The sequence below is a fragment of the Equus quagga genome, chromosome 1 (assembly GCF_021613505.1).
Source record: "Equus quagga isolate Etosha38 chromosome 1, UCLA_HA_Equagga_1.0, whole genome shotgun sequence".
Taxonomy (NCBI): domain Eukaryota; kingdom Metazoa; phylum Chordata; class Mammalia; order Perissodactyla; family Equidae; genus Equus; species Equus quagga.
The window spans coordinates 69,587,270-69,602,634 of NC_060267.1; the positions used below are offsets into that span (position 1 = coordinate 69,587,270).

Genomic DNA, 15,365 nt, shown 5'->3' on the forward strand with positions numbered 1-15,365 from the left:
AATGAAAAAGATGGTCACCAGCAGTGCTCAGCTTCCGTCCTACCAGCTTAGAAACCTCAGCAAAAGAACACTTCTTCCCCAGTAGTTCCAACAGAAATCCCAAGGCTGACTTTGATTTGCCCAATTCATGTGCATCACCATCTCTGACCCAGTCGCTATAATTTACTAGTTAGTCCTGGGTCTTTTTTATCCTTCTCTGGAGCACAGAGGTGGGGTCAGCTCCTCCTAAACCATGTAGACTGGGAGTAGGGGAGGGAAATTGGGGTTCTGTTGACATCAGAAGAGGAGAGGGATGCTGGGCAATCAAAAACAACAAAATGGCCACTGCATCTATCCCCAAAGCTATGTAGTGGGAGAGGACCGTCCCTCAGCCAAGAGAGCACTAGCAGCCGGGTGCCTTCACTCAGACTCCCCTTCTGAAGCCTATCCCCTCTCCACACTGCCTCTGTTTGCCACAGGTACCTGTTCCCCAAGTTTACACTGTGCTGGACTGAGTTTGTAGACATGAAGCTTCACGTGCCCTGTGAAACCATCGAATACATTGAAGCCAACTATGGTAAGACCTGGAAGATTCCCGTGAAGACTTGGGACTGGAAGCGCTCTCCCCCGAACGTGCAGCCCAATGGCATCTGGCCTGTTTCTGAGTGGGACGAAGTTATCCAGTTATACTGAGACAGTAGGTTGAAATGGTAGAATTCCCCTTGTGAAAAAAAGGTGGGTAGCTGTTTAAAAAAATGCATGTGTATTTGTCATACATAAGTAGGAGCCAAAGAAAAATGACAAGTTTGAAGATACAGAAAGAGTCCTAACTCCTGAGCCATCTGATTTAATTCTCTCGTTTTACGCTTATTAAGCAGTCTCCACGTGCCAGGTACAATGCTAGGTTACAGTGGAGAAGCAGAGATGAGTGAGACAGATGCTTGCCTCTTTTACCCGTCCTTTGGTAAGCACCCCAATTTTCCTTCCAGGGAAACACCCCCACCCTTTGAAGAGCTCATATAGAATATGATATGTTCTGTAAATGCTTGAAAAATGTAAGATAATGTTTGGACTGGAAGATGAGCTCACCAGGCAAAGCTAAGGAAGGATATACTACTTAAAAATAGCCCATTCCTGTCCTCAGCGTTTAAGCTGGTGTGTTAGTGCTATTTTTAAGATTGTGGAGTCCGAGTTAACGTTCAAGTGATCAGACTTGCGGTGGCATCAAGAAAAGACGCTAGCAGATTCATGTTACAAGCCACCTGACGTGGACTTGATTTAGAGCACAAGGCATCATTCTATAAGAGAAGAGAGCTCATTTCTAGCCTTGTCAAAGATAAGTAAATTTCCATATACTTACTATTTTCATATTTGTGTGAGAAGAAAGCTTATGCTGTGTGATGCTTACATTTCTAGCTATTGTGAGAATATTTCCACTGACCTCTGATAGAACTTGCTGACAAATCATTCAAGTGAGACCATTCTACCAGACATGATTTTGAGAGGGTTGAGATTTCACACACTTATGTTCCCTATTTTATTCTCAACCATCTGTTAGTAAAAATATGAACTATTCATGGACATTTTATATTTTCTGAATTTATAATCCTTATACCCCCAATTTTAATGTTAACTCTAAAATATTAATAGAAATACCTCCAGTTTTTCTAAATGTACTCTTCAGTGTATTCATTCATCAGTTGCAGCTCCATATCGTTCATTTCTGGCCTCTAAGCCAGTTTAAATGGCATGTAAACCTCCTTGCCCCTCTCCTCTTCCAAGACTACATCAGGTCTCCAAAATAAAGATAAATGGCGAACCTGGCGACTGTTGCCACCCCAGATCATAGTATTTGCAAAGTCTGTATCCATCCTAGTTGTTCTGTCTGTTGAATATCGATGGGGCAAGAACACAGACTTCCCCACTTTATCAAGTGACACCTACTCTGAAACCGTCCAGTTTCCTTTTTCCCCTTGAGATCCATCCCTGAGTGAGCTGGGATGGCTCTGTCCCTTTCATCTCTCCGTGAGTCACTTTAATTATATATTTGAAGTGAGATGTGAAGGGATGTGAAGGCACAATAAGCACTCCTGTCTTTGTCTGGGAAAGGAAGCTAAGTCTTATATTTTATCTGTGCTGCTTAGGGCTACTTTCTGGGCCAGACTGGCAGATTTTCCTCTAAAATAGAGAATAATAAGAGTGTCGAAAATGGCAACCAGAAGGTCTGAGGGAGTGGGCTGACAGAGTTTTCCTAAAACAAACTTGGGGAAAGTAACCTACAATCACCCCACTCCAGGTTTTAAACACAATGAAACTTTTTTTTGATAAATGATAACCAATGGCCTTCCTCTCTTACAAGGAGTTCTCAATGCATAATTGTTGGGTCTTTTCATACATAACATAATCAAGGTTTTTAGGGACCTTCATAAATTATCAGCAAACTTGTCCCAAAATGATAGGCTATTTTAATCAGCTTTCTTTTTGCTAGAAAATCAGCCCGTAGAAATCATACCCAAATTTTAAATAGCTGAACCTAATTTCAATTTTCATGGTTCAAAAAATATAACATAATAATTGTGTTCCTGGGCAAAAACCTACCCAGCTTAGTGAGGGCCATTTGCTTGTGCTCAGCTTCTAGAAGTGTATACATTCCACATTTCTGCCCATTTCAAATTGTGACTCTCACTGTTTGCTAGGGGGTCTTATCTACCCTATGTAGGTTATTTTTCTTTTATCTGACTCTGGAGTCCGAGGTCTTGAAGTGTCCAAAATCTAAAATATCTTGGCCCCATTGCCAAAGGTTCCGTATCCTTCCCTTCACAGACTGCTGGCTGCTGAAATACTTTTTTTTGACTACCTTCTGGTTTCACAGGCTTCCCCTCTTGGATCCTACCCTAACTTGGGGAAATGAAAGCCCTTCCCCAAACTCTGAAGGCTAGGCTTGCCTCTGATACAGATTGGGCTGCCCTTTATCCTGTGCCTCCTAACAGTTGCACTCTGCTGAGTGTCCAGAGACCTTGAGTCAGGAGGATCCCCCATCAACACCTCAAAAGATCACTTTTCTTTCCTCACCTGACACCTGAGTATTCCAACAATAATTCTCCTAATCTCACCACTTTCAGGTCCAGTTTTCCTGGCTGACCAGGAGAAAACCTCTTATACTAACTTGTTGGAAGTTAGGCTCCCAGGGACGTCCCCAGAGGATCCTGAGAGGCAAGATTGACAGCCTCTCACGTGACAACCAGGTAGCCACTCAGTCCTCCTCTAAGCAGGGAGTACGTGCCCTTCTTTCTGCTGCGGCTACTTGCATCTGGCCCCCGGAATAAAGCTGCAGTTCCCAAAATTGAGCCTCCCTAAGAAGCTGGGCTTTGGGTTGGCAGGTTTCTTTGATTTCGTTGCCACAAACCCTGAAATATGACCACTAGATGGCAGAACGTCTGTCACCATTCCCCCAAAACAAGTGCTCTTGAATCTTAAAAGCTTAGACCCTCACTGCAACATTCATTCTAACGCTCTTATTTCATAGCTAAGCAAATAAGCCCAGAAAGAAGTGATTTGAGTAAGAAACAGCTGAGACCAAAACTCCAGAGCGTCATGCCTTCTCCCTTAGGAAGGCAGCATGTGGTATAAAAGACCATGGACCTTTGACTTAGGCCTGGGCTTGAATCTCAGCTTCATCACGTGGGATTTATGGCGGGACCCTCTTAGCTTCCATTTCCACGAGTGAATTGGGGAAATGGTGCGTACTGCTAAGGACTTTCTAGTTAGGATTAAATGAAATATAAAGTGCTTAGCATCAAACCTAGGACTAAGTAAGTACTCAAGAAATGTTCCCTTTCCTACTTCCAAGTCCTTTTTCTAATTGTTCTTCAAATAGGATTAAAGAAACTGGTTCAGGACACAATCCTTACTCAGAAAGTTGCATGACTAAATTTGTTTAGGAAAAAAATTGCTTCATTGTATCAAGGCATTAAAGGAAAAATTATATGGTTTATGAATTCAGAGACATTACCAAATTGCCTCCTTTTCTAAACAGAGCTTATATTTTCATTTTACTGGTCAAGCCATTTTCTCCTAGGGTCTCCTTATACCATCCCACGTGCTGCCCAGTTCCTTGGTCCCAAGCAGTTCACTCTGTACCTCCCTAGATTTGGTGCCTGCTCTGCCCTGGGCTTCTTTTTCAACATTCTAGCTTTTCCTGGAAGTAAAACCTCACTTCCTTGTTACTAAATCTCTGCCCAGCCAAAATCAAACATAAGTCATGATTTGGAGAGGAAAGAATTTGGAATACTTGGTTTCATTTAATTATCTATGCTGATGAATGCCTATCTCAGTAGTAATGAAGGGTAATTGAAAATACCCATTTGCACCTTCTTCCCCCAAACTTGTGTTTCTGTTTCAGCTAGGCAAGAATTAACAGGGTATGTGATGCTATTTTAAGCTGCTCTGCCTCAGACTGAAATCCTAATTATAGTTTATAAATAAAACAGAACAATTAAATAGTGATACCTTTCATACAGGACCAGTGCTAAAGAAGGCAAGTATAAATTTTTCTAATAAGAAATCTCTGCTTCTATATTCTCATAACTTCTAGCTTAGAATGCACCCCCCCCCCATTGCCATCCCCTAACCTAACCCAATGCAGAGATTATGTAGGAACCCGTTAGCCAGCCAAGCTGCTGTATACTTATGAGCAGCTCTCACTGTGGGGTTGAAAGGGAGTATAAGGAGAATCAGAAGTACTGTATTCTGTTCTATAAAACAAGATACTGTCTCATGCACTATTAACAAAAAATTACAAGATTTTGTAGCCTTCTGATGACCCATTTAGAGCATGGGCAATTGTTTGTATATTTGTTCAGTGAAAATCATATCTAGCTAATTGTGTGTCCCTTCCACTTCATAACCAGGACAATATGTATGTAAATTTTCTAAACAAAGTGATATGTTAAACATGAGTAAATTCCAGCGTGTGCTTACCAGTTTACTATTTGGTTTTATGTTCAGGTACAAATAATTTGTGGTACTACTGAAAATGCCTTTAATATTATTATTGTGATCAGAATTTGTAATATATAATCCATTTTGGGATGATGAATAAAGTTTTTCTAATCACTTGAGATATTCTGTGTTTATTTTTGAAGCTTGCAGTAGAAATAACAGCCACTAACATTCATAAGCAATCTGGTAAACTAGTAATCTTGCCACCAGTACAGTATCCCTAAAATTAAGGTAAAATGAGGTCATATGAGTGAGCCCTAATCCAATATGACTGGTGTCCTTATAAGAAGAGATTAGGGTACAGGCAGGCACAGAGGGAAGACCATGTGAAGATTTAGTGAGAAGATGGCCAAGGAGAGGAGCCCTTGGAAGAAACCCACCCTGCCAACACTTTCATCTTGGACTTCTAGCTTCCAGAAGTGTGAGAAAATAAATTTCTGTTTTAAGCCACTGGGTCTGTGATACTTTGTAAGGCAACCCTAGCAAACTACTGTAGTAATCCAGACAGTATGGTATTGGTAACAGCATAGACACATAGATCAGTGGAGCAGAATAAAGAAACCAGAAATTGACACCCAAATATGCTCATATGATTTTAACAAAAGTGCAAAAGCAATTCAATGAAGGAAGGATAGCCTTTTCAACAGTTGGTGCTAGAGCAATTGGACATCCATAGGCCAAAAAAAAAAACGAACCTCAACTTGATCTTCATATTTTAATACAAAAATGAACTCAAAATGAATCATGTACTTAAATGTAAAATGTAAAACTATGAAACTTTTAGGGAAAAAGAAGAGGAGAAATTCTTCATGACCTAGCACTAGGCAAAGAGTTTTTTCTTAGACTTTGCACCAAAAGCACAATCCGTAAAATAAAAAATTGATAAATTGGACTTCATCAAATTAAAAACTGCTCCTCCGCAAAAGCCTTCAAGAAGAGGATGGAAAGTCAAGCTACAGACTAGGAGAAAATATTTGCAAACTACTTATCTGACAAAAGACCTAGTATCTGGAATATATAAAGAACCTGAACACTCAATAACTTTTTAAAAATCCAACTAAAAAATGGGCAAAAGACATGAACAGACATTTCACTGGAGAGGATATACAGATCACCAATAAGCCCTTTAAAAAGATGTTCAACATCATTAACCAAATAGCCAAAGCAATCTTGAGAAAGAAGAACAAAGCTGGAGGCATCACAGTTCCTGATTTCAAACTATATTACAAAGCTTTTGTAATCAAAGCAGTATGGTACTGGCATAAAAACAGACTCATAGACCAATGGAAGAGAATCAAGAGCCCAGAAATAAACCCATGCATATGCAGTCAACTAATATTTGACAAGGGAGCCAAGAATACTCAATAGAGAAAATACAGTCTCTTCAATAAAACGGGCTGGGAAAATTGGGATATTCACAAGCAAATGAATGAAACTAGACCCCTATCTTACACCACTCACAAAAATTAACTGGAAATGGATTAAAAACTTAAATGTGAGACTTGAAACCATAAAACTCCTAGAAGAAAACATAGGGGCAAAGATCCTTGACATTAGTCTTGTCAGTGATTTTTTGGATATGACACCAAAGGCACAGGCAACAAAAGCAAAAGTAAATGAGACTACATCAAACTGAAAAGCTTCTGCACAGCAAAGGAAACCATCAACAAAATGAAAGGCAACCTACAGATTGGGAATAAATGTTTGCGAACCATATATCTGAGAAGGGGTTAATACCCAAAATATATAAAGAACTCATACAACTCAAAAGCGAAAAAACAATCCAATTTAAAAAATGGGCAGGGTCTGGCCCCGTGGCTGAGTGGTTAAGTTCACGCACTCTGCTTCAGCGGCCCAGGGTTTCTCCGGTTCGAATCCTGGGCACGGACATAGCACTGCTCATCAAGCCATGCTGAGGTGGCATCCCACATGTCACAACTAGAAGGACCCACAACTAAAAGTACACAACTATATACTGGGGGGCTTTGGGGAGAAAAAGGAAAAATAAAATCTTTAAAAAAAAAAATGGGAAAACGAACTGAATAGACATTTTTTCCAAAGATATCCAAAAGGCCAACAGGTCCATGAAAAGATGCTCAACATCACTAATCATGGAAATGCAAATCAAAACCTTAATGAGGTATCACCTCACACCTGTCAGAATGGCTATCATCAAAAAGACAAGAGGTAAGTGCTGGTGAGGACGTAGAGAAAGGGAAACCCTTGTGCACTGTTGGTGGGACTGGAAATTGGTGCAGCCACTGTGGAAAACAGTATGGAATTTCCTCAAAAAATTAAAAATAGAACCATCATATGATCCAGAAGTTCCACTTCTAAGCCTATAACTGAAGGAAATGAAATCACTATCCCGAAGAGATAGTGACACCCTCGTTCGTTGCAGCTTTATTTACAATAGCCAAGATAGGGAAATATCTTGATAATGGATCAATGGGTAAGAACATGTGGTCTCTATATATAGAATGGAATATTATTCAGCCACAAGAAAGAAAGAAATCCTGCTATTTGTGATGACGTTAAAATGGTTCTTGAGAACATTTTGTTAAGGGAAATAAGTCAGACAGAGAAAGACAAATATATGATCTTACGTATATGTGGAATCTTAAAAAACCAATCTCAGAAACAGAACAGATTGGTGGTTGCCATAGGCAGGGGCTAGGGGCTGGGGGAATTGGGTGAAGGTGGTCAAAATATACAAACTCCCAGTTATAAGATAAATAAGCTCTGGGGATGTAATGAACAGCATGATGACTATAGTTAACAATACTGTATTTTATGTATGCAAGTTGCTAAGAGCGTAGATCTTAAAAGTTCTCATCACAAGAAAACAAAACTTTTTTAACTATGTGAGATGATGGATGTTAACTCGTTGTAATCATTGCATAATATATACAAATATCAAATCATCATGTTGTACACCTTAAGCTTATACAACATCTGTCAATTATATCTCAATAAAACTGGGGAAAAAATGTTACCATTTTTCTTTGTCGTAATTTCTCCCAAGAACACCTCGCGAGATCTTCTGAAGTGAATATTAATAAGCCAGTCCTTGTGCCGCTGTAATTAGAGGCCATTTGCTGTGTTGTCATTGGTGTGAGGAGTGACTCTCTAGTCAAGAGTTTCCAGGTCATTCAGCCTGCATCTCAGCTCTGCTTCATCATACTTTGTGGTTTTGGCTCTTATTTTTATCTTTGGACACAAAAATACAATATTTGCTGAATCTCAGCATATTGCTTTTTCTAAACTTATCATTTTCCAGAAGTTTTGTGCAAATGTCCATCTTTGCTGAAAGTTACCACTCCTTTTATTTCTAACCTAACTTGATACCTTCCACTGTTCTGCCAGTCAAGTCTCCCTATGACTATTCCCCCCATGTAACAAATACCAAAGTATATAGAAACTGCTAACCAAAGGTGGGAAAGGTAAAGGCACTTTCTGGAGGAAGGAAAAGTTATTGATATAAATAAAATAATTTACCATTAAAAAAAGTTATTGATACTAAGGAGAGATAGAGGACTATAATGTTCGTTATTAATATAACTTTAAAAAAAAGTTCAACATTGTCAGCCATCGGGAAATGCAAATTACAACCATGATGAGATGTCACCGCACACCTGTTAGAATGGCTGACATTGAAAATAGTGATAACACCAGATACTGTAGTTGTCTCTTAAGGTTTTCTTTTTGAATATATACTACGCACCATTGTTTGCACTATGATTTCACTAGAGATTGTCCTTACACATTTTACAAATGTTCATAATATATAGCACTCTTCAGAATAAAGACAAAAGGGATAATCTTGTCTCAGTTTTAGGAAGACAGATTTTTAGTTTTTTACTTTGTTTTGTTTTTCTTCTTTCTTTCCTCCAGTTCTTCATTGATTTGCTCAGTAAATTTAATAACCCTCTTTAAAACTTATTTTCTCATGTATTATTATTTTGGGACCTTTGTAGTTGACTTTTCCCCAGTTAGGTTTATCAGCAAATGCCCTTCAGCAGCTGGTGTCATTGTTTTTAGATTTCTATAACTTTAATTAATTTCGTGTTTATCACCAGGGTTTTTTTCATCTAGAACATCTAAATTCAAATTTTTTCTCTCATTAGTCTCAATAATTTGAAGAAAATTTTCTAGTGAATATTGGGTGACTACTTTTCTGAAAATTTATTACCACCAAATGTCTTCCAGGTGGCTTAGAAGAATGATAGTCTCATAGCTGGAGTGTGTAAGAGTTTGTTTGGGAGTCTGGCTGTGCAACCCTGTAATCCAGCCAGATTCTGTTTAGCAGGAGAACCAAAGGGTGACTTCACAAACAAAGGGAAAGGCTTTGCCTTTAGGAGGCTCCTCGTATGGTGTCAGTCAGTCATAATTTGCTAGGAGCCATCTTCCCCCCAGATCCTAGTGGAAGATCAGAGAATATCTACAGTAGTGCTGTCCAAATAGAGCATTCCTTGATGCTGGAAATGACCTCTGTCTGCACTGTCCAGCACACATAGCCACTGGCCACATGTGACTATTGAGCGCTTCAAATGTGGCAAGTGTAACTGAGGAACTGAATGTTTAAATTTAATTAATTTAAATTAAATAGCATCATGTAGCTAGTAGCTAGCATACTGGACACTGCAGATCTAGAGGGTTTGATGGGACCAGCAAGGGCTTTGGAATTGTAGAGATCTGGACTGAAATCCAGGGGCTGCCACTTCCTAATTTTGTGATCTTGAGCTAAGTATTTAACTTCTGAGTACCATTTTTGGTTTTCAACAAATGGGACTAAAATTAATACCTACCTTTAAGAGTTATAAGAATTATAGGAAATCTACAGTATTTGGTACATTGCTCAGTATGTAGTAGATGCTCAATAAATGATAGCTATTGTTAATATTATTATGTTTACTTGCTTTTATTTCTACCTTTGGCATAAATCCTGTGAACTTATATTTTCCTGATAATCCCAAATAATAATCTCTCTGTAAGATTAGGAATTTCAGAGCCGTTTTGGGTAGAAGGCCCTGTCCTAAGAACTGGTGATAAAAGTGACCCTGGGCCTCAAGGGCGCAGGTGCAAGGCCTGTCCTTTCGGGAGATAGGACAGGGGATTAAAACATAACACTTAACAGAATTGCGTCTCAAAGACCAGACTTGGGTAAAGGGACCAAAGGTCCCAGACTTTGTGGAAGGCGGCCTGAGCCCCTGAGGCTAGAAAAAGCTCCAGGCAGGAGGGCAGGGAGAGGGACAGCGAGGTTCAGTTGCATCTTAAGACTTAAAGAACAGAACATTTGAATAAATGAAGAAGGAGAAGAAAGCAGCCCCAAAGCAAAGGAGTCAGTAAAGTCACAGAATGGGCTTTATGGGATAATGAATAAGACCATCTGGTTATATACGGATAAACAATCAAAAGATGCAACTAGAAAAGTGGGCAAGGAGCAGATTGTGGGGGAGCTGAATATCCTGCTATGAAGTTTGGATAAGAAAGTGGAGAAAGGTTATTTGAATAGGAGCATGATACCTTCAGTGGCCACTTGGGGTTAGATTACTACTCACAGGCACTGTCCTAAGGGTCAAGGTTCATTCGTTGACTCAGCAAACATTCCTGAAGCTTCTTCAAGGCCAGAGTAGGGATTTGGGAGAATTTCAGTTCACTGAGACTGATCCCAGAAACCCTAGGATCCCTAAAGTTGCAGAGACGGAGGGCAGAGGCTCAGCCAGGTGGGCATTAGACCCCAGGTGGCTCAGGTAAGGTCCCTCCTAGGAATTCCCAGGCAGTGCCAGGCAGGAAAACAGGGAGGCAGGGGCAGGAAGTGCTCCACACAGAGGGGCCCTTGGTGTTGGCCTGGGAAGTGGAGCTCAAGAGTGGTGCTACGGCCACAGGGAGGAAGTATGATGGGACCAAGGTAGGGTCTTATCCAGAGGGTTCCAAAGAATTGAACAGCCATTTGAGAACCAAAGCAAATGCTCAATGAGATAAGTTGGGGCAGGAGAGTTGATAGTGAGGTCCTAGGTTCTGGGGAACACATGAAGACAATTTCTGGAAAGGGGTCGGGGAGTGGGGATCCAGGGAGCCCAATGGTCAGTGTTAAGCCTGGCCTAACAATGCAGGCAGTGTGAGAGATGTGGGGAAGAGACGAGCCGTTTCTATACCTGCTGCTTTAGTTAGAAACCAGTTCAGAATGGACTCTCAATGTGGGGACACATCAAGGCTTAGCTCTGGGAGCTGAGGAATGCAGAAGGCAGGAAAGGAGATGGGCCAGTAGAGGTGTCAAATTCTGGGTCTTCATTTGGTCCTCATTTCCCTATTGTCTGTTCACCTCTGGAGACTCTGGTCTCCAAAGGGTAAAGAGAAGCTGTTCTAATTGTCCTAGGAGTGCAGCCCGTGCTAGCGACTGACCTCTCTCCCAACCCTACCTCCTATCCCCTCGAGAAGTCTTGGGGCCCCACTGGCTTTCTGCACCATTCTAGGCTATTAAATCAAGCCAGGCCAAGTCCAACTTGTTTTCACTCTTCCCCGTTTCCACCCAGCCGTGTTCTGCTGCCTGTGTCAGAGAGCTCAAGCCGGGACTGCTGGCTGCCAGGGTCTGGGTCAGTCTAACGCCTGCCAGGATCACAGTAGGTGGGGGGAGGTTAGTGGGAGGAGAGCCAAGCCCAGGCTGTATCTTGTTAAACAGTCTGCTTTGGCTACGTGTTAGTCTCAGAATCGGGTCTGAAACCTTAGCAGGTAACCTACTTATTTCAGACAATTTGCAAAGAAACCAAATCTCCGCCAGCTAGAAAAGATGGATGTGCTCTCGGGTAGTGCAGAAGTATTGGTGTTATGAAAAGCAGAGGTGAGTACAGTGGTCAGAAATCAAGGTTTCCTCTGTAGATTTTTTATTGGTTAGATTCAAAGTGACATCCTCTAATTGTCCTAAGAGGCCCCAGCAGAGCCTCCTGAAAACATCGGCTGGATTTGAGTCCCTCCCTCATCCCCTTGCTGTGTGTTTGGTTTGGGATTTGTCACTCTGGGAAGCTGAGGGCTCTGGGCAGCTCTCAGGCCTGGCAGATTTCCCCCACCTGCCTGGAATTCGGCCCAGGGGGCAGAGGCCCCTCCCCAGCCCAGTCCTGCACCTCCACTCCCCAGCCCTGGAGCTGTGGCCTTTATTTCAAGTCTGGTCCCCAGGGGGCTGAGCAGGGAATGAGGACAGCTGATAAGCCTGACAGTATTGACTTTATGGGGGGTATTCAATGCATTTACTTTCTGCAAGAAGGCTGTACCCTTATCTGCTGTCCACAGAGCATCTAAATCCTCATCTAGGGGACCCATTGATGAGTTATGTCCCTTATACAAAGACCAGAGAATAAAGAGGAAAAGGGGAGCTGCACTGTACCCAGTGCCTGGTCCTGCCCACCCCCACCCACCTTGCTTTCCCACTGCCCTTGGGTTTATTGGCTGAAAATAGAAGCACGCACAGCTTCAGGCCTACAGAGTCAAAGCCACACCAGCCTGGTCTTGAGAGCATCAGCAGCTGGGGACGCCCCGGGCTGTGGATCCCTCCCATTGGTAACTATGGGAAGAAAACCCCACTCACTTGAAGCAGTTGTGTGCCCCACTTTCTGCCGCAATGGTCAACATTTGCTCTGGACAGAAATCCCCGCCTGGCCTCAACACCAGGTGTCTTGGCGGGGAAATGTGTGTTCATTTGGGTGTGTGGGTGTTACCAAGGGGTCCTGGGTCTGGGGAGCTGGAGAGTGCAAATTAATTGTAAGAGAGAGCCTGATGCTCAGGAGAAGCTTTTCTTTGCCCTCTCTGACATCTCCCTTATCCATCCCTGGGCTCTGTTTGCTTCAAACAGTGGAAGGAAATAAATGCTTCTTAGCAGCACGGGACCCACAGCAACTCTAAGGAGAGAGGTGGGAGCCAGGATACTGGGTTGGGCACATGAAAGAAAAAAATGAAAGTGCCTTTTGCAGAAAATTGGTGGCCCATGTGTTCAGATTCCCCATCTAGCTTTTGGATAGAGTTTTTCTAGTAATAAAAATAAATAAAACAATATTTATTAGCTGCCTATTACCACCATTTTTAAGCATTTACTCCAAATCACTAACTTTACATACATTAGCACAATGAATCTTTACAATAACCCATGAAGTTGATAGTATTTCTGATTTACAGTTGAGAAAATTGAGACTGGGAGAAGCCAAGTTGCTTGCCCAGGATGATGACTGATGTCAGAGCAGGGAGTCAAACACCAGTCAGTCAATCTGCCTCCACAACCAAGTCAGAGATCTCTCAGCTACTAGACGAAACTACCTCCCACTTTATATTTCTCAATGCCTTATCCCACTCAGTCCACAGCAAATCAGTGAGTATTCATGAATCTCATTTTATAGGGAACAGGCCCAGAAGGGCAATTTTTTTTTTTTTTTTTTTGCAATTCTACCAGCTTCTTATTTCTTAAATATATGGCCAGTTTGATTGCAAAAGTGACCAGCAGTGACCCTCTAAACCAACTAATAAATTCCTCTACTTACAATCCAAACCAGGAACCTCCTCATTGTGCTTATCCCTGGCAAGGCACAGGCTGAGACAGCAGACAGAGGAAGTGGGAAGAAAGGGCATCAACAGGATGGCATTAAACAACAGTGCGGGAAACCTTTGCCAGTTCTGAATTGTGGATGGATCCCTCTCCCTCACCTCCTTCTGGATTCAGACAGGGCGCGTATCATTTAGATCCAGTCGAGGACCACCCCTGAGATTCAGCGTTCGCTGCTCCAGCCACGGAGGATGCCTGGCAACTCAACTAAGCAGCAAGCTGTGGCAGGCTCCCAAGGAAAGAGAACTCTGTTTACAGAGTAATGTCATCTCTCCTTTGTCAATGAAAGTCACTGTATACTGCAGGGGAAAAAACCTGGTGGACCACAGCCTTGTTTCCTCCTAAATCTGCACATTTTCCCTTTCTTCTTCCTATCTGTGTCCAGGGCCACACAACCAGTGTATATCAGGGACTCCGGTCTACAGAATCTAGCACTTTCCCTTTCTGTCATGACTAGGGTATGACCTCAAGGAAGTCCAGAAATGATGATGAAACAGCCAAATCTCTCATTCCTTATGATAGAAGACCAAAGCTCTTACCCCTCTGTCTTCCCCCGCACCCCCCTCCGCCTCCCCATGCTCGGTAGAGATGTGGGCCATATCAACGTATTTCTCCCTTCCAGATGCTCTGGTTTCCTACGTCACGGGCTGTCATCTGCAGCTACTTGCTTGATTATCTTTTTACTTGGGGGAGGTTGGAGTGGGGGAGGTAGGAAGAGCCACAGAGGAGGTGAGCTAATCACAAAATTGCCGTATGGGTCCTGTGAATGGACTGACATTAACGGCCATGGGAATGTACAGCCTCTGCGGGCCCTGGAAAGATGTTTCTCTAAGAATTGCTGGTAAACCAGAGTCAGCTGCGTGCTGAAGGCTTGTTACTCTGGACATACATTTTAGTATTTAACTTGTTTGAGAGCAACATTTTGTTTTGTCTAAGCTAATAACTTGTTATGGAACTTTATTATCAAAATTTATAATTTCTCATATTAAGTGAGAAAATTGGGTGAAATGCCTAGCATGACACCTAGTACTTAGTGCTACATAATGGAGGTAGAGAATTTGGTGCCTGGCCCAGAGTTGGTGCTTGATGCCACCCCCAGGTCAAGCCATCATCCCCTCTGGTCTGCATTCCTGTCCCAGCCTCCTACCTAGCCTCCCCGCACCTTTTCTTGGCCCCCTCCATACAGCAGCTGGAATACTCTTCTCTCCTCCTTCAAAAGCAAACAATCACCAAACCCCTTCCATGGACTTGGAAGCATTCACTTCACGGAAACAAGCTCCGTGTCTTCTGACAGAGAGCAGGGCAGGCTGGAGGCAGCTGTGTGGAGAAACGAGTCAGCGCTGTCCTGCGTTCATTCAACGAATGTCTCATCAGGCAGCTTTTACGTGCAGTGAGCACAGTTTGTGGAGTCTAGTGACTAGCGAAACGAAGTCCTCGCCCTCCTGACGTTTACAGCGTAGCCAGCAAGCCAATAAGCAAGTAAACTAGAAGGAGAGTTGTTCTGAAGCCCTCAACATGCAGATGGGACTCCTGTAAAAAACCAGAGTCAAAGGAATTTATATTTACCAAATAAAGTTTCACAGAAAGATAAAACCTATGACCAACAGCCACACCCACACACCTACAAATTAGCAGCAAAAGAGCAGGTACAGTTTTATTTGGAAAATGCAAATTTAAAAACGGGGTTGTAATAATACTGAAATGGAATTCATGATAAAAAGCAAGGCAAAGAGGGTCATTTTACGCTGACATGGGGCACAATTCTCTAAGTCGATAAAGCTTCCATGAGTCTTCATGT

At 42.2% G+C, this 15,365-nt stretch overlaps 1 protein-coding gene across 6 annotated transcripts in view; it reads left to right on the forward strand.

Annotated features, from left to right (window-relative positions):
- The window catches only part of FKTN (fukutin), a 70,280-nt gene extending 65,191 nt beyond the window's left edge, over positions 1 to 5,089 (forward strand). For all 6 annotated transcript variants that reach the window (XM_046676786.1, XM_046676815.1, XM_046676823.1 and 3 more), the window contains one exon: positions 459 to 5,089. In XM_046676786.1, coding sequence (XP_046532742.1) covers positions 459 to 672 — 214 coding nt within the window. In that variant the 3' untranslated portion in view covers positions 673 to 5,089. The remainder of the gene's footprint in view (positions 1 to 458) is intronic.
- The last annotated feature ends 10,276 nt before the right edge of the window (positions 5,090 to 15,365 follow it).